We start from the raw sequence: 16292 nt of genomic DNA on the forward strand, positions 1-16292 counted from the left end.
ACATAGTTTGTAATGATAGCCGTATACAGCCAAGCTTGTGAGCATGTATCACAGGTCTTGATTAGGACCTGTCCAGCCTTGATTCATCATGGTGTTAGTCGAGTAGAACTCCAGACAGATCTCTTCTCTTTTCCTCTGTCTCTCTTAAAGAAGGTTCCAACTGCACTTTATGCAGTCTATCAAACTCCATTATGGATTTCAATCATTGTGCTGAATGATGTAAACAGAAATATAAGAGCACTGTATTGGGATACTCGAAGGAGAATGGTTTAATTATTACCAGTCTTTTGTTACTGGAAAATAATAATAATAATAATAATAATAATAATAATAATAATAACGATAATAATAATGATAATAATAATAATAATTATGATCATAATAATAATAATAATAATAATAATAATAATAGTAATAATAACGATAATAATGATGATGATGATGATGATGATGATGATGATAATAATAATAATAATAATAATAATAATAATAATAATAATAATAATAATAATAATGACGCTACAAATTCGTCTGTTTGTCTGTTACTGCACAGAAACTACAATGAGAAAGAACTACAAGGAACCTAAAATACATGCTCTCCAAGAATGAATGGTGGCATTTCATAAAGGTTACAGCGAAGTACGTTTGACTGAAAGTGTATGAGCTAATAAAAGACGAACGCCAATGCCATCTATTCAAACTTGAGGCTTTCTCGGCATTGGATATAAATATAATAATTTTTCTCGGGTTCTCAGCTAGTTAAGTTGGATAGTTGCTATTATTGAAGTGCACTTCAATCCCCGAAGATGATGACAGAGCTAGTCATTGAAAGCTTGGAAGCAACTATCCACTGACTGAGAACTCGAGAAGATTTATTCCATTCCCTAGTATTGCACTTATTGAGATTCAAGGAAATCATATTATGTATCTCCTTGATTGTAATGTACCTGATACAGCTGATCCAGCATGTTCCGGGCTGTCGCACTGCCATCTAGCTGTCTCTGTTTAAGCTCCCTCTGTCTGGATTGGAAGCTTGTGCGTTGTGCTCTCAGGAAGTCCTTCGCTCTCCGTACGGAGTCGCGTTCCAGGTGGATCCGATGACGAAAGAATTCTAGTTCTGAACTGCCCAACTGGCCTGCGTATGACAACATCATTATTGAACGGGGTACACCACCTATAACAAATATGTGCTACACTAAGCCATATCCACACCGAAGAACACACAAGCAGCAGCTGAAACACACCACTTCTGATAAGTGAATTGTTACATAGAATGGTCCACTAATCATTTTCCATATGGGCCAATATCTGAAGATGTTGTTTTTAGAGTAGGGCAGCCATAACCCAAACGAAAAACGAGTGTCACGAAGGAGATACACGTACCTATTTTGCAAAAATTCAGTAATGTAAATGAAATCATTTACTATGAACGTGAATTAGATGACTTCACTTTCTGAAATACTGAATACAGATTGCCCACGTCTATTTAACACTGAATGTGCATTCCCTAGAATGCCTAACGAAATACATAGTTCCACACAGGAAACTACATTCATAGTATCTACGAGATGCGTCCAGAAAGTAAGTTTCCCTGGGACTGTTTACGGAAACAAAACACAATTTTGACGGCCTAGGTAGCGCAGATGGTATAGCGCTGGCCGTCTGTGCTCGAGGTTGCGGGTTCGATCCCGGCTCAGGTCAATGGCATTTAAGTATGCTTAAATGCGACAGGCTCATGTCAGTAGATTTACTGGCATGTAAAAGAACTCCTGTGGGACAAAATTCTGGCACACCAGCAATGCTGATATAACCTCTGCAGTTGCGAGCGTCGTTAAATAAACCATAATTTGATTTTTAAATTACAATTTCATGGAAAGATTTATTGGAACACATATAGCAATTATTGAGCTATTTTTCAACATATTCGCCATCGAAATTGGGACATCTTTCATACCATGGGATCAACAGAGAGGTGCAGATGGCTGTCATACATTGGTTCTGATCCCAGGCAACAGCAATGTGTAGGCCTACGTGTCAACAGGAAGTACTGGTATTTCTAACAACATATTTATGTTATTAAGTGTCGATGTCACGTGATGAATACCTATGTCTTCTCTCTCAGCCAGGCTTAAGCAGTTAGCATTCTTGAGAATGTGATCCACCTAATAACATATGAGAACTATAACTGATAAAATATACGTTTTTGTCAATTTTAAAACAGTGTTCACTAAAATTGAAGAAAATATACAACAGTTCGAGGGTTCAGAATGACAAGGTTCTATCTAGTGTTTAGTAAATTTTACAGGAGAGCATTTTAAACGTTTGGTTGTTAATAAAATCAATGCAGATAAGAACCTTTTCAAACTAACTTTATCACGAACAATAATTGAGATATCAACATATAATTTATATGGTAGATAGCTGTGAAGTGGCAGAATTCAATGCAACAAAAACCTCAATTTTGCTAAAAATGTCGGATAGAATCTTGTCATTCTGAGCCCGCGAGTTGTATGCTCATACAACTGTTGTATATTTTCTTCAATTTTATTATATTTCAAGAATAGAACTGTTGACTATGGGACAGTAAGAAAATAATCTCACTGCATTAAGTAGTCACTACGTTAAGTGGATCACTTTGTATTAACTCCGTGGTTTCGTTCTTAAACACTCTTTTACTACTTTTTGGTTTGAGTAATCACATACTCTCAATGATTTGATATTGCACACCCATTGGAATACCGGCAACTAATTTCTTACTTCTCTTACACAAGATTATCTACAAGTTAGACATATTTAATATAACAGTGGCTCAAGAACATGTGATAGAAATGTCCTATACTTTATAGAAAGCACAGAAACTGAGAAAAAGAAAAGAAAATACATAATATCGACGATATGAAACAATTAAAAATTTAAAGTTTTAAGAAACTTGCATTTTAAAGCTTTAAGTTGCTGTGAAATATCAAAGCATCATTGAAATTACTCCAAATTCTGTTAATGATGTTTTATAAAAATAATATTAATAATAATAATAATATTGTTTATTGTCAGAAAAATACAATTCAAGAAATTGCAAATTAACAAAATTCTAGCACTCCCTTGAAAGAATGTGTTCTCGTGCTCAGGGGAGGATCTGATGCATACTATAAATTTCAAATTAGAGTTTGTTAATTTAATTAATTGATGAACTAGTGGACTTACTCGTGTTAAATATGTAATATTACATATTACATATTTAACACGAGTAAGTCCACTAGTTCATCAATTAATTATATTCAAGTGTTAAAAGTGGTGTACGCAAGATTAAAAATGGAATTGTTAATTTAATTTTTCACAGCAATATTAAGTTTTAAAATTCAGGTTTCTCAAAGCTTTAAATTTTGAATTATTTCCCTTTTGAACTGGGCCATTGATATTTTACAACTTCATCATAATACTTCGTGCATTGCAAGATTCATATTATATTTTAATTTCTTTTTCTTGTTGGTCGTTAAATTTGTAATACTCTTTCACTAACTGTTTGAAAATTATTCAATTGGAATATACCAGTAATTTCCATTTTTTTTTTTTTAAGGCTATATGATTCTTCTTGCTTTCATATTATACACGAGTAGCACGTAACTGAAAAAGATTTGTTAAAATACCGATGTGTTTGTTACTTTGTTACTTCTCTTCTTAATGCGTCACGTGTGAATCTGCATTCTTCATTCTATACCCTTACAATCGACTAGTCTATGTTAACATTCAGATAAAAAGACAACTTAACTTTAAAAACTCTTACAGATGATACTCACCTCAATGTAAACGTCAATCCAGGCTCACAGGTTGGTTTCCAAACTTTGTTGAACTGTCATATTATATTTACATTTCTCCAAATATGTATTCATTTTTCAACATATTTGCTATACATAAGTGTAACAGATATGAAGATGGAATTGAAACAGTTCAAAGTAATATTTACTAAGGAAACGAAATGAGAATACACATACAGAGTTATTTAAAAGTTGGTACATTTTTTTACATAACTAATATTGTCTTAAAAATAAGAATAATATTACTGTATATAACACCAAAATATAATTTTAACACTAATAGGGTTTAACATCATCGTAACCGTTTTTGACTGTTTTTTATGGTTGCTATAACAACACATACTTCTAATTTTTTTTTTTTTTAACTAATGGTGGGTATTTGACTGTTCGTCATTCAGTCATATGAAGCCAGTTGTGTAGACCAATTTACCGATGGAGTCTTTGCCCAGGGTGCGCAACAGGAGGCTGGTCTACGCTACACCCACGATGAGATGAAATAATGATAGAGATTTGTTGGAATGCTACAGGGAACCGGAGCTCCCGGAGAAAACCCCTGTGTTACCTGGGCCATGGGCTTGCCCAACACAAGGTATAAATTGGGAGTACACAAGGAATTGAACCCAGATCCACAGGATTATAAGTCCAGTGTTCTAGCCACTAGACTACCATGACAGGCAGCTTATTTCAAAATGTAACAAATCAAAGTTATTTATAACTGGGCAAGATGACTCACATTCAGAATGTTCCAAGATCAAATTCTGGGGTCGACCAACATGACGGTTTCCTCGATTAAGCCTATAAATAACTAGGAATTCAGTTAAAGAGCAAATGCCAGAATGGTTCCCATTCCACTATAAAGATATAAATACAGATTCGTAATCCATAGTAGATATGTTTCTAAAATACTCAGATATGCCACTAGCTAGCAATTATGAATATGGGTTCAAGATCTGTACATATGCCAGTAGGTGACAAGATAGTACAGGAAGTATACGTCAGAAGAGTGGCCAGTAGATAGAGAGACAAAAATGAAAATCCCATGTACGAACAATGTTCTATCGCAACAGACAGTCATGATATGACAAAGTAGTTAAAGCAATTATAGATAAACATAACAGAACGCTATTTGAATTATTATGTTAGTATTTATAACTAAATAAACGCGAATTTGTCTTATCCAGAACAATTATGAATTCGACTGAGAACTGTCTAACATTCAAGGAAGATTTAGAGCTCTGTAATCTATTTCTCTCTTTGAAGCTTGTTGAAAAATTTGAAGAGGTGGATTTCGTGAATATATGAGGGAGAGTCAATACGTAAGTTACAAACTGAAATAGCAATCTACATCTTTGAATGAGGAGACTGAAGCTATCACTGCTAGATGGCAGTATTATCCATGTGTCAAGGTGATAGAAGTGCACACAAGTGGCACAAGTAAAACAAAGACACAGCAATTGCAAGGTGCCGGCACCTCTATAAGAGTGTACCATTGTTAAGAAGTGCTCCATTGTGAGATTTTTCTGGGAAAAAGGTATGACAGCAAAGGATATTCATAAAGAAATGCTTCCCGTATATGACGAGCATTGCCTGTGGCATCAAGCTGTCTACAATTGAAGACTGTGATCCCAAAACTTGCTCAGTTCATTTGACCATTTTTATGATTAATACATGTGTATTAATTTTTTTGAGCCATCTATCATATTTTAAGCTTCTTTTCTTCAAAAACAATGCCAATCCTTGTCTGAAAGTTTGAGTTATTGTGCATGTCACTTGAAAACTCGCTCAGTCCGTAGACCAGTGGATTAAAAAAAACTAGACCAGTCCTTTCATAAAAATGGACTTAACGTGTTTTGGGATCACACTCTTCAATTAGGTACAGAAGTTCTCTGAAGGGTGGACAAGTATCAAACACTGAGTCTGTCAGCCAATGGAGACTGTCACAGAGGCAAATGTGTAACAGGTTCGCAATTTGATCCAAGCAGACAGGATGAAGGAAATTATATGCTAGAGATTACGCCATTACCAGTCCGAGACAAAATATGTTATCAATGCTCAGATCAAGTCGGTAAATGTAGACTCATGCAGGGATGCCGCCATCTTGCAACTGCTGCTTCTAAATGACATCCTTTGGAAAGGAAGTAAAGTCGGAGATTCCATTTAGATTTATAGCAAGTAAATGAAGTCTGTCCCTGACAGACAGGGAAAACTTCGAACAGCTGTTTTTCACTTCATCAAGTTCCTTCCTCTATGGACAGATGTTTCTGCAATCATCTTGTCTTAAACTGCAGATATCTTTGCAGATCTATGCCTCTTATGGGCACAAATAGGAAATGAAATAGAAAATACAAGGGCGGATACAATAAACTTATAAACTGCGACATATTTGGGGGCTGAGTAGTGACTAGGCATCTGAAATAAAAAAAGGAGATGAACTATACGGAGAAGAGGTTAGTAAGACGTGAAGAGTAATTTAAAACGGAGATAGAACATGCTAAGAAAACGTAACAAGATAGCTTAAAATAAGAAATAGACGGAGAGGAGAGAGGAGAGCAGAGGAGAGGAAGGAGAAAAAAGAACAGGAAGAGAGGAGAGGAGGATATGGGCGATGCCATGGATGAATATAATAGGATGCGGAACTGTGGTCACCACCAGGTTACATTTTACGGACCAAATAAGACCAGCGCCTGATGTCATAGGTGGTGAACATTAGAACTATGTGATGAGTTGGTTCCCCAGAGTTCTCCACTTATCCGTTAGAAACATTGGTCGAGAAGACAAGATGGCAGCCACAAACTTGCAAAGAAGTAGACATAAGTGATATGTGTGTATAAGCAGTGTATTTTAAACAGTGATGTTTATGGATCTTGTAAAAATACAATCCCACTTATCTAACCTTTAGTTTTCTTTTCTGTCCCTGTTTGGTTGTATTTCAATTAGTTATATTAGAAAATAGTGTAAAACAGACAGTCTCTTTCATCTTTCTGTTACCTCCAGTAAGAATTTTCAGTGGAAGATGATGTGAGGAATAAAAATTTTAATACAGTTTAACTTTTCGCCACCAGGTGCGCTGCTGAATGCATGGAATAATTAGTTATTCTTTTCGCCACTTGGTGTGCTGCTATGTCATTAGTTTTCCTAAAAATATGAGACAGCAGCAAGATCAATTTCTACATTAACGCCTCTAGTGTGTGAAATAGGAAACTCAATAAGTTATGCATCCTATTATACTCGTATACTTATTCATGGCAATGATATAAGATGAGCAGAGAGGAAGGGAGAGAGGAGAGGTGAGAGGAGAGGAGAAGGGAGAGCAGAGGAGAGGAGAGGAGAGGAGAGGAGAGGAGAGGAGAGGAGAGGAGAGGAGAGGAGAGGAGAGGAGAGGAGAGGAGAGGAGAGGAGAGGATAAAAACGAGAATGATAAATGTGTCAAATGTAGTCCCATTTTCTTTCCGAAGGAAGTCATGTTGAGAATTTTTAGCTTACATTTAATAGCAGGGAGAGGGGAGGGACGATGAGAAGAGAGAAGGGGAGAGAAGAGTGGAGGGAAGGGGGAGAAGTCGAGAGGAGAAAAGGAGACGGGAGGGGAGGAGAGGAGAGGAGAGGAGAGGAGAGGAGAGGAGAGGAGAGGAGAGGAGAGGAGAGGAGAGGAGAGGAGAGGAGAGGAGAGGAGAGGAGAGGAGAGGAGAGGAGAGAATAAAAACGAGAATGATAAATGTGTCAAATGTAGTCCCATTTTCTTTCCGAAGGAAGTCATGTTGAGAATTTTTAGCTTACATTTAATAGCAGGGAGAGGGGAGGGACGATGAGAAGAGAGAAGGGGAGAGAAGAGTGGAGGGAAGGGGGAGAAGTCGAGAGGAGAGAGGAGAAAAGGAGACGGGAGGGGAGGAGAGAAGAGAGAAAAAGAACGAGAATGATAAACATGTGAAATGTAGTCCCAAGTTCATTTTCTTTCCGAGGGAAGTCATGTTAAAAATGTTTAGCTTACATTTAATAGCGAGCACAACAAGTAATCACTGGACGACATTGTGACAGTTGTTAACTTATGCCAACCTGAGTCCGTGGTAAAAGGATAGCGCAGATATGTGTCGGTGTGCGTGGATGCAGGGAACTGGTCCTCGAGGTCCTCCAGCTTCTGGAGCTGTCTTCGGAGGTTCTCGACAGGTGAGCACGAGGAGTCGTCAGCTTGGTTACTGCCAGAGTCCCCTTGCCCACTGTTGTTGCTGCTCATATTGCTGTTGTTGTTATTGTTCTGCAGAAGGCGTGAGGTAGAGGCCGACTTCAGACGTCCGAACAACTGACGACGTCTTCTGTTATTGTTTGTGTTGTGTGCGTCAGCAGGATCTGCAGAATATAACAGTGTCTGGTGCAAATAGAAAAGGCACAGCTGCAATTACTCGCAAGAATATTTGTAAAAGAATAGAAGAGCAACTACAATTTTCTAGATACCTTATGGCGATATACGAACGCCTAGTTAGGAAGTTAGTTCCAAATTGTAATTCACCTCGCTATGGCAGCCACTTCACCAATAAGCCTGTTTCGCTGGTTGTCACTTCTATAAGGCGCGTGTGTAAAATTAAATTAGACTTCTGGCGGCAACTTCTTCCACTCATCTACTGCGCTGGTTGCATCCCATCAGGCACTACGAGTTTATCACATTGTAAAAGCATCTGTTGTTTTCCTCTACTAATTTCAATTATTCAATTATTATAACGTGTGATTCAAGGGATAGTTTTACCGGCTACAAATCCAGCACACCTGGACTTGATTTCCAGCAGAGAAGTGGAGGTTATGTCCCTCCCACAAACTGGGTGTATATCCTTGATTTTTTGTTCTGTATAGTTGTACACAATGGCCTGGAGTCCTAGAGCTATATTGACCACGACATTATCAGAATGTCCTTCTGCTAGTATATTATTATTATTATTATTGTTATTTGGTTCTTGCGATTTCTCGCAGACTCTGGCTTCACAGGTGCTCCAGACCAATGCCTTATGTATTATCTTGGGTTGCCAGTTAGTAAGTTTTTTTCCATATTCTTATGTTTCTTTTATTATTATTATTATTATTATTATTATTATTATTATTATTATTATTAATCAACGTTATATAAGTAAAAATATGTACTTACTGTTGGTGACTCAGGAGAAGAAGAGAGCGGACTGAGGAGGAAGGGTTGTGAACAGACAACGTACGACAACACGTGCAATATTTGTACTGCGGTAAGCGGAAACATTAGGTCTCCTTCTGTTCAACTTAGCTTTAATTTCCATATGCATTGTTACTCATGTTTCCTGCACGAGTAATAACCTTGCTACTGGGATGCTTATCTGAGCGATGTTTATAATAATCAACAGCGATAGTCAAGAACATCACATTCTTTCCGCTCGTCTTCTCCTGAGTAATGGACAGTAGCAGACTATGGATCAATAATGATGCAGTCTACACAGACCATGCAAGCATGTTTGATGCGTGTGTTTCTGGACGGGAGAAGAGCTGGACACACTGTATAACCGACCAGTAGAACATGTTATCTCTTTCAAGTATTAAGTTATAACTTATCATGCTTACAAGAATTAGATTTCTCGGTAAAATTCCCAATTACAATAAAGCAATGTGCATTATTAACCATTTCTTCAAATCACAGTTGCACAATAATTGTATATACAAAGTGAACAGTAAGTAATGTCATTAATTTCAGGGGTTATTCTTTGGGATATTTCAAACAAAAAAATCTAATACAGTTTTGCTCGTTTTTGCTTCGTTTTCGAGATAAAAGTTGTTTTATACGAAATATTTCATTACCAGCCATTGATTTAATTTCCAATATGCTCACAGTTAATTTACGAAAACAGTGTATTATGATAACAATAGTAATATGCGTTACAAGAGCGGTATGTTGAAGTTTTCATGTTCGAGGAAAAGTTTGAAAAAGTGAAATGTAGTTGAGCTGTTTTAATTTCCGAGAATTGAAAGAAAACATACCGCTCGTGTATCGTACATTATTTTGTGCGAAGATCGTTTATTACATACCTGGAAGAGGAATTTCTAATTAGTTGCAATGAAATCTCCATCTTGGTTTCTGTTCAATGACGGCAATTTTGGAAAACAAAAATATCTATCTTCAACATTGTAGCTTTAAAATGTTTTCTGTGTTGACTATACTCCAGCAGGCCGTGATATACGTCTGTCTTTTTTTCCCCCCAGTCTGTAAATGCGAACTTAAAACAAACGGCTTCCTTAATGTTACATGCATCACGAAATGCAGTAACTTTAGTGGAGTTGTAGAGTTTACTTAATTTTTGCAAATATTTAAAAACAATAATTAACAGTGCAATTTAGATGAAATTGCAGTGGTAAGTTTCCAATTTATAATTATTACTATATTGAACGTCTCTAAAAATAATATGTTAAAAGCTTAAAGCAGTAAAATCAATATGTCACTTAAGCGGTAAGAAGAGGGAATTGTTATGTGTGTTAGGTTGAGAATACTCAATGTGGAATTTTAGACTTACCGCGGGTTGGTTTTGTGCGGAAACCAAGCAAATACGCACGATCTCGCACAAAATATGATTGAAAGAATTTTAGTTTCGTCCTTTAAATATGCAGAAATTTTATCCGAACAAATGTAACTTTTCGCTCTGCAAAGGAATTTTACAATGTAACATTTGTTCGGATCAAATTTCTGCACATTTAAAGGACAAAACGAAATTCTATCAATAATTTATTATCATAATACACTGCTCTCTTAAATTGACTGAGCATACTGGGAATTAAAACAACAACTTTCCCAAAACACGCTATGAAATGTTTCATATAAAATAATTTTTATCTCGAAAAGGAAGCAAAAACCGAGCAAAATTGTATTAAACTTTTCTGTTTGAAATATCTCAAGAATGACCACCTGAAATTAATGACATTACTTACAGTTCACCCTGTATATTTATTTACTTTTAATTTTTTAGCCGTTTTTGTCATTGTTTAATAAATTTGTTAGCTATATATTAGAGCATAAAAGTCATGTTACGGCTCGTCCTATGCGAAGTTATGGTGGTGAGGTCTGGATTGTCCACAAAAGTGACACTAAACAATTTGCTGCAAATGAAATGAAGTTTTTGTGGAGAATTAGAAGATATATCAAATGGATAATAGGAAAGAGGATTCTGATATCACAAAGAACTTCACACTAAGCTTACTTCACTTTTAGAATTCACAGATATTTATAGGCAGAATGAACAAATCTAGAATCCCTCTACTAGTGGCATACACAGGATTTTGTCAAGCGGAGATTGTTATTAAAATTGTTTACAATTTACATTATCGGTATTTTTAATTTTATGTACCTGTACCATTATCATTATCATTATCATTATCATTATTATTATTATTATGTTACGGTATATTTATTAATATTATATTCATGAATATCCTTATAAATTTTAACTTTATTTAAGTTCGTATAATGCTTGTGTCATTATTACACTTACACAATACACATGCATATATTTAGTCAACAGTTATTTGTATATGATAGGTAAGACACTTTACTTTAGCCTACATAACAGAAAAATACATGGAAACAATAAAATATATTGAAATATATGTAATTAAACACAATAATGGAACATGGAATTCACCAAGGATGAAGAATGAAACTGGCAATATGAATATATTGAAGGAGGGGTAGGATGACTATGTTTTATGTCGATGTAGATTTTGTTACTCTGACAGTGAAAAATTAGATAAGGGAAAACGATTATGGATTAAAAACACTCAAATCTAAATATGTCATTTTTTTTTAAGTTCAAGGAGGAGGTTAACTCTGTAACTCACCTCCTTTGTGCCTTTACAAATATTAAAACACAAACTCAATATAAAGAGATAAAACCAAATTAATGAAAGCATGAGATCATAACAGGCCAATACCTGACAGAAGGAAGAAAAAGATGATATTCAAATTACAGAGAAGTGTGTTTAATGTGTTTACCTGAATGTTTCCCTACTTTGTGCTGTTGCAGTGATACTGATGATGATATATTGTCGCTGTCTACACTGTCCTCCCCTCGCTTACCACTCGGTGGCTCGGGGGGGTGCAGTGTACTGCCCTGCCAGTTTTTTGGAGTTGTTGCATTTGTCGTCTTATCGCCGTTCCCAGCCGGTTCTGCGGCAGCTGCCTTGTTGTCTGCAGGCGCTGCTTCAGCCGTGGCTGTGCGCCTCCTGCTGGAACGCTGCTTCTCCACGGCGGATCCGTCAGTCTGCTGTCTGCTCCTGGCAACACACAACATCTGAAGGAGAGCCATGCAAACCAACTGCCCCTTATAACTTAAAGCAGTGGTTCTCAAACTTATTAGCACTGCAGACCCCCTTATTTTCGCGGACCCCTTCAAAGTCGTCAATGAAATGATTGGTAGGTTACATTTTGAAGTTAAAATTAAATGAATATGAGTGACGATATTAGCACACGTCCTAGGATCCTGTCAGCATGGAGAACTCCTTAGAAATTCACGCCATCATAACATCCAAAAACTCATAGCACAAGCCCTTAGAAAAAGATCCTTCGAGGACCATGAAGAGGTGCGCTGCATTGCGTCTGAAGGCGGCGGAATTAGAAGAGCGGACATCGTGGCTCTAGACAAGACTAATAGTAAAGGCTTTATAGTGGACCAAACTGTTAGATTTGAGATGAGCCAGACCCAACCATCTGAGGTCAACAAAGAGAAACAACAAATTTATGAGCCTACTATTCCGTATTTTCGAGAAAAATATCATATGGAAGGCACCTGGGAAGTATATGGTTTAATGAGGGGGGCACCATCCCACGATCAACTGTAAACGCTATCAAAACATTTGGGATCCATGACATCATTCCAAAAATAATTACTTCTAGCATTAAAGGGTCTGTGGCGATTCTGAAAAATCATTTATATGGAATATCATAATTCCCCCCCCCCCTTTTCTATACGTTAGTGTGTGATTGTTACAATATATGTACAAATTTATTATTTCTTAAATTTAAGCTTCTAGTTCACATTTCAATTTGACTCATCTATTTTACTGTAATCGTTATTATTCTTATATGTGTGTTATTCTGTGTTTTTGGCAACCCAGGATGCCTGGGCAGACTATTTCTTGGAAATAAATTATATATTTCCAAAATTGAATCAATCTTAACGATTGGATAAAAAGAAGGCCAAATAATATAATACTGTCCAGAAAAAGTAAACTAACTCTATTAATATGTTACAGCAAAGTTGATATTAAAAAATGTAAAGTAAAACAGTACTCTAATTTCAAGACTTTCTTTGTACATCTTGATTACACAACTTTTAACCTATATCACTTCGGAAAACATGTTATTTGTCTTTCTTGTGTTAAATTTTATATTACCTTTTTAACATGTTTCAGCCTGCTATTGGTCATCTTCAGAACTGGTTGTTGCTGGTCTTGGCACCTTTTATTTTGTTTCCTGTGAGGGTGTGTTTGTTTGTATAAATTCATGTGTTGAGAAAGATATCAAGTATATTTTTACAAATTTCCCTACTTCAGTGAGAGTGATGGAACTTTTTGTGCTTAAAATGACTTTATATTTAGGATTGGTGTTAGTTATCTTTAATATGAAGTCTGTCACTGTATTTATTTGGTTTCTTGTAAGGGAAATTCTTCTTATCGCATGTAAAATAATGATAAAAATAGCCTATCTTCAAATAATCATAAATATTGTGACAGCGACGTGAGAATCGAACTCACGACCAGCGTCCCGAATGAAAGCAGATCGCACAGGCTCCACGGAACATTGAGTGACGTCGCGCGGTGGAGAGAAGAGAGAGGGTGTATTACGTAACGCGACGAGTCTGCGCGCGCAGCTGCTACTTAACGCAATGAATGTGGAACGACCTTCTCGACTATTCCAGAAGTCTGTCGTTGTAGAGATATCGAGATAATTCTCTACACACCTGTAGAAGGTTCTCGCAACTATTATTTTGCTATAAAAGAGCAGGCGCCAGCGAACTAGAGTTTTAGAGTTTTCAGTTATTCAGTCAGTGAGAAAGCCAGAGCAAGCAAGCCAGCCGGAGTTCGACTCGAGTGTGCGTCCGCATCTGCGTCAGCATCCGAAGGCCTGAGTTCGAGTGCAGTGGACCGCAGTTGGAGGGACCTGAGTTCGAGTGCAGTGGACCGCAGTTGGAGGGACCCGAGTTCGAGTACAGTGAACTGTCTCTGAAGGTCTGTGGTTCGAGATACCGTGAACTCGAGTGACTGAGATAGAAGAACTGTGAACTGAGAACTGGTAGTTCTGATTTGTAAATAGTGCTTTGTAAATATTAGTTAAGATTAACAGTTCATTGTTGTGCGTAATAGTCCAAGTCAATTGTCATTGTCGTCGGTGGAGTGCTATAACGAATACTGTGTGAGTGAAGATCCAATTGTTGACGAGAGCGTTTAAGGTGTATTGTAGAAAGGAATTATTGTTGTTACTAATAAAACTCACACTGGTGTCAGAAGTGGGATTTCCTTTAGAACTCGTCAGCAATTATGTATCCATATTCCAGAAGAAGGTCAACTACTTGGGACACGTAGTAGGGACCAATGGAGTGGCCACGGACCCGGAGAAGCTACAAGCCGTCAGAGGATGGCCTAGACCGAGGGACAAGCAGGAGCTGCGCCGCTTTCTCGGCCTCTGCACTTATTACAGAAGGTTCGTAGCTGGGTACGCCAACATCGCTAAGCCTCTAACCCAGCTGACCGAGGAGAAACGACAATTCCAGTGGACACGCGAGGCGGAGTCATCCTTCCAGTCGCTGAAAGAAGCGCTCTGCACTGCTCCTGTACTGGGATATCCCATCCCTGGAAGGAAGTTCACGCTCGACACGGACGCTAGCAACGTAGGCATCGGCGGAGTACTCTCTCAGGAACAGGACGGGCAAGAGAGGGTGATTGCCTACTTCAGCCGAACACTATCCAAGGCTGAGAGAAACTACTGTGTGACGCATAGAGAACTTCTTGCCATTGTGGAAGCCCTGAAGCACTTCCACAAATATTTGTATGGCCAGGAATTCCATCTGAGGACAGACCATTCTGCACTCACCTGGCTATTGGGCTTCAAGAATCTGGAGGGGCAGACCGCCCATTGGGTTCAACGACTGCAGGAGTACAACTTCACCTCCGAACACCGACAAGGGAAGAAACATTCCAACGCTGATGCCTTATCACGACGCCCGTGCCCGGATGGCTGTAAACACTGCCTGAAAGTAGAAGAGCGGGATGGCGCCCACGAAGTCCGAGCAATTGCCGCCCAGCCGAGCCCAGGATGGGATAACGCCGCCATAAGGAGGGAACAGCTGGAGGACCCAAACATTGGACAGCTACTACGTGATGTGGAGTCCGGCCAGAGACCAGTATGGGCCGATATCGCCAACCGTAGCACCACTTACAAGAGCTACTGGGCCCAGTGGGAATCCTTCACTGTCAAGGACGGTATCCTGAAGAGGATTTGGGAGTCGGCCGATGGAAGGACCCACATAGAACAACTTGTCCTGCCCAGGAGCAAGGTGAAGGAAGTGCTGGAGGAGACTCATGCTGGAGTGACTGGAGGCCACCTGGGAGCCAACAGGACGCTGGACAAGTTAAGGCAGAGGTTCTATTGGTTGCATCAGAGAACCGACACGGAACAATGGTGCCGAAGATGCGACACCTGTGCAGCCAGTCGCGGACCAAGGACCCGCAGCAGGGGAGCCATGCAGCAGTACAACGTGGGAGCTCCTTTTGAGAGGATCGCCATCGACGTTGCTGGACCGTTCCCGGTCACAGATCGCGGGAACCGCTACCTGTTAGTCGCCATGGATTACTTCACAAAATGGCCAGAGGTGTACGCGATTCCCAACCAAGAGGCTTCGACGGTGGCCGACGCGCTGCTTGACAACTTCATCTGCCGATTCGGGGTGCCCCGGGAATTGCATAGCGATCAGGGGCGCAACTTCGAATCCAACCTGATGGGAGAATTGCTCGAGCGTCTGGGGGTGCATAAAACCAGGACCACTCCCCTCCACCCACAGTCCGATGGTATGGTGGAACGCTACATCAAAACCTTGGAAGAGCATCTGCGGAAGGTGGTGTCCAACCATCAACGAGACTGGGATGCCAGAGTCCCACCGTTCCTCTTGGCCTACAGAGCTTCGGTCCACGATACAACAGGGATGACACCGGCAAACATGGTCTTCGGGAGAGAGCTGCGCCTGCCCTGTGATCTGCTGTTTGGCACGTCACCCAGCGCCGACCAGCCAGCGACTGACTATGTGGCAGAACTCACCGAGAAGTTGAATGGAATTCACCAACTGGCCAGAGAGCACCTCAAGATGGCCAGCGACAGGATGAAGGTGCGCTATGACAGATTAGCCAACTCTGCAGGATTCCAGGAGGGCGACCTGGTGTGGCTGTATCGACCTACCAGGACCAAAGGGAAATCACCAAAGCTGCAGCGTGCCTGGG

At 39.1% G+C, this 16292-nt stretch overlaps 1 protein-coding gene across 5 annotated transcripts in view; it reads right to left on the reverse strand.

Annotated features, from left to right (window-relative positions):
• Positions 1-16292, reverse strand: part of Cep164 (centrosomal protein 164) — a 138466-nt gene that overhangs the window by 18708 nt on the left and 103466 nt on the right. For 3 of the 5 annotated variants that reach the window (XM_069832719.1, XM_069832715.1, XM_069832720.1), the window contains exons 14-16: positions 11797-12077; positions 7863-8153; positions 948-1174 (exon numbers count right to left, since the gene is read on the reverse strand). In XM_069832719.1, the coding sequence (XP_069688820.1) occupies positions 948-1174; positions 7863-8153; positions 11797-12077 (799 nt within the window). The remainder of the gene's footprint in view (positions 1-947; positions 1175-7862; positions 8154-11796; positions 12078-16292) is intronic. The other 2 variants (XM_069832716.1, XM_069832717.1) reach the window with 2 other exon arrangements.

This window comes from Periplaneta americana, chromosome 8, assembly GCF_040183065.1.
Source record: "Periplaneta americana isolate PAMFEO1 chromosome 8, P.americana_PAMFEO1_priV1, whole genome shotgun sequence".
Taxonomy (NCBI): Eukaryota; Metazoa; Arthropoda; class Insecta; order Blattodea; family Blattidae; genus Periplaneta; species Periplaneta americana.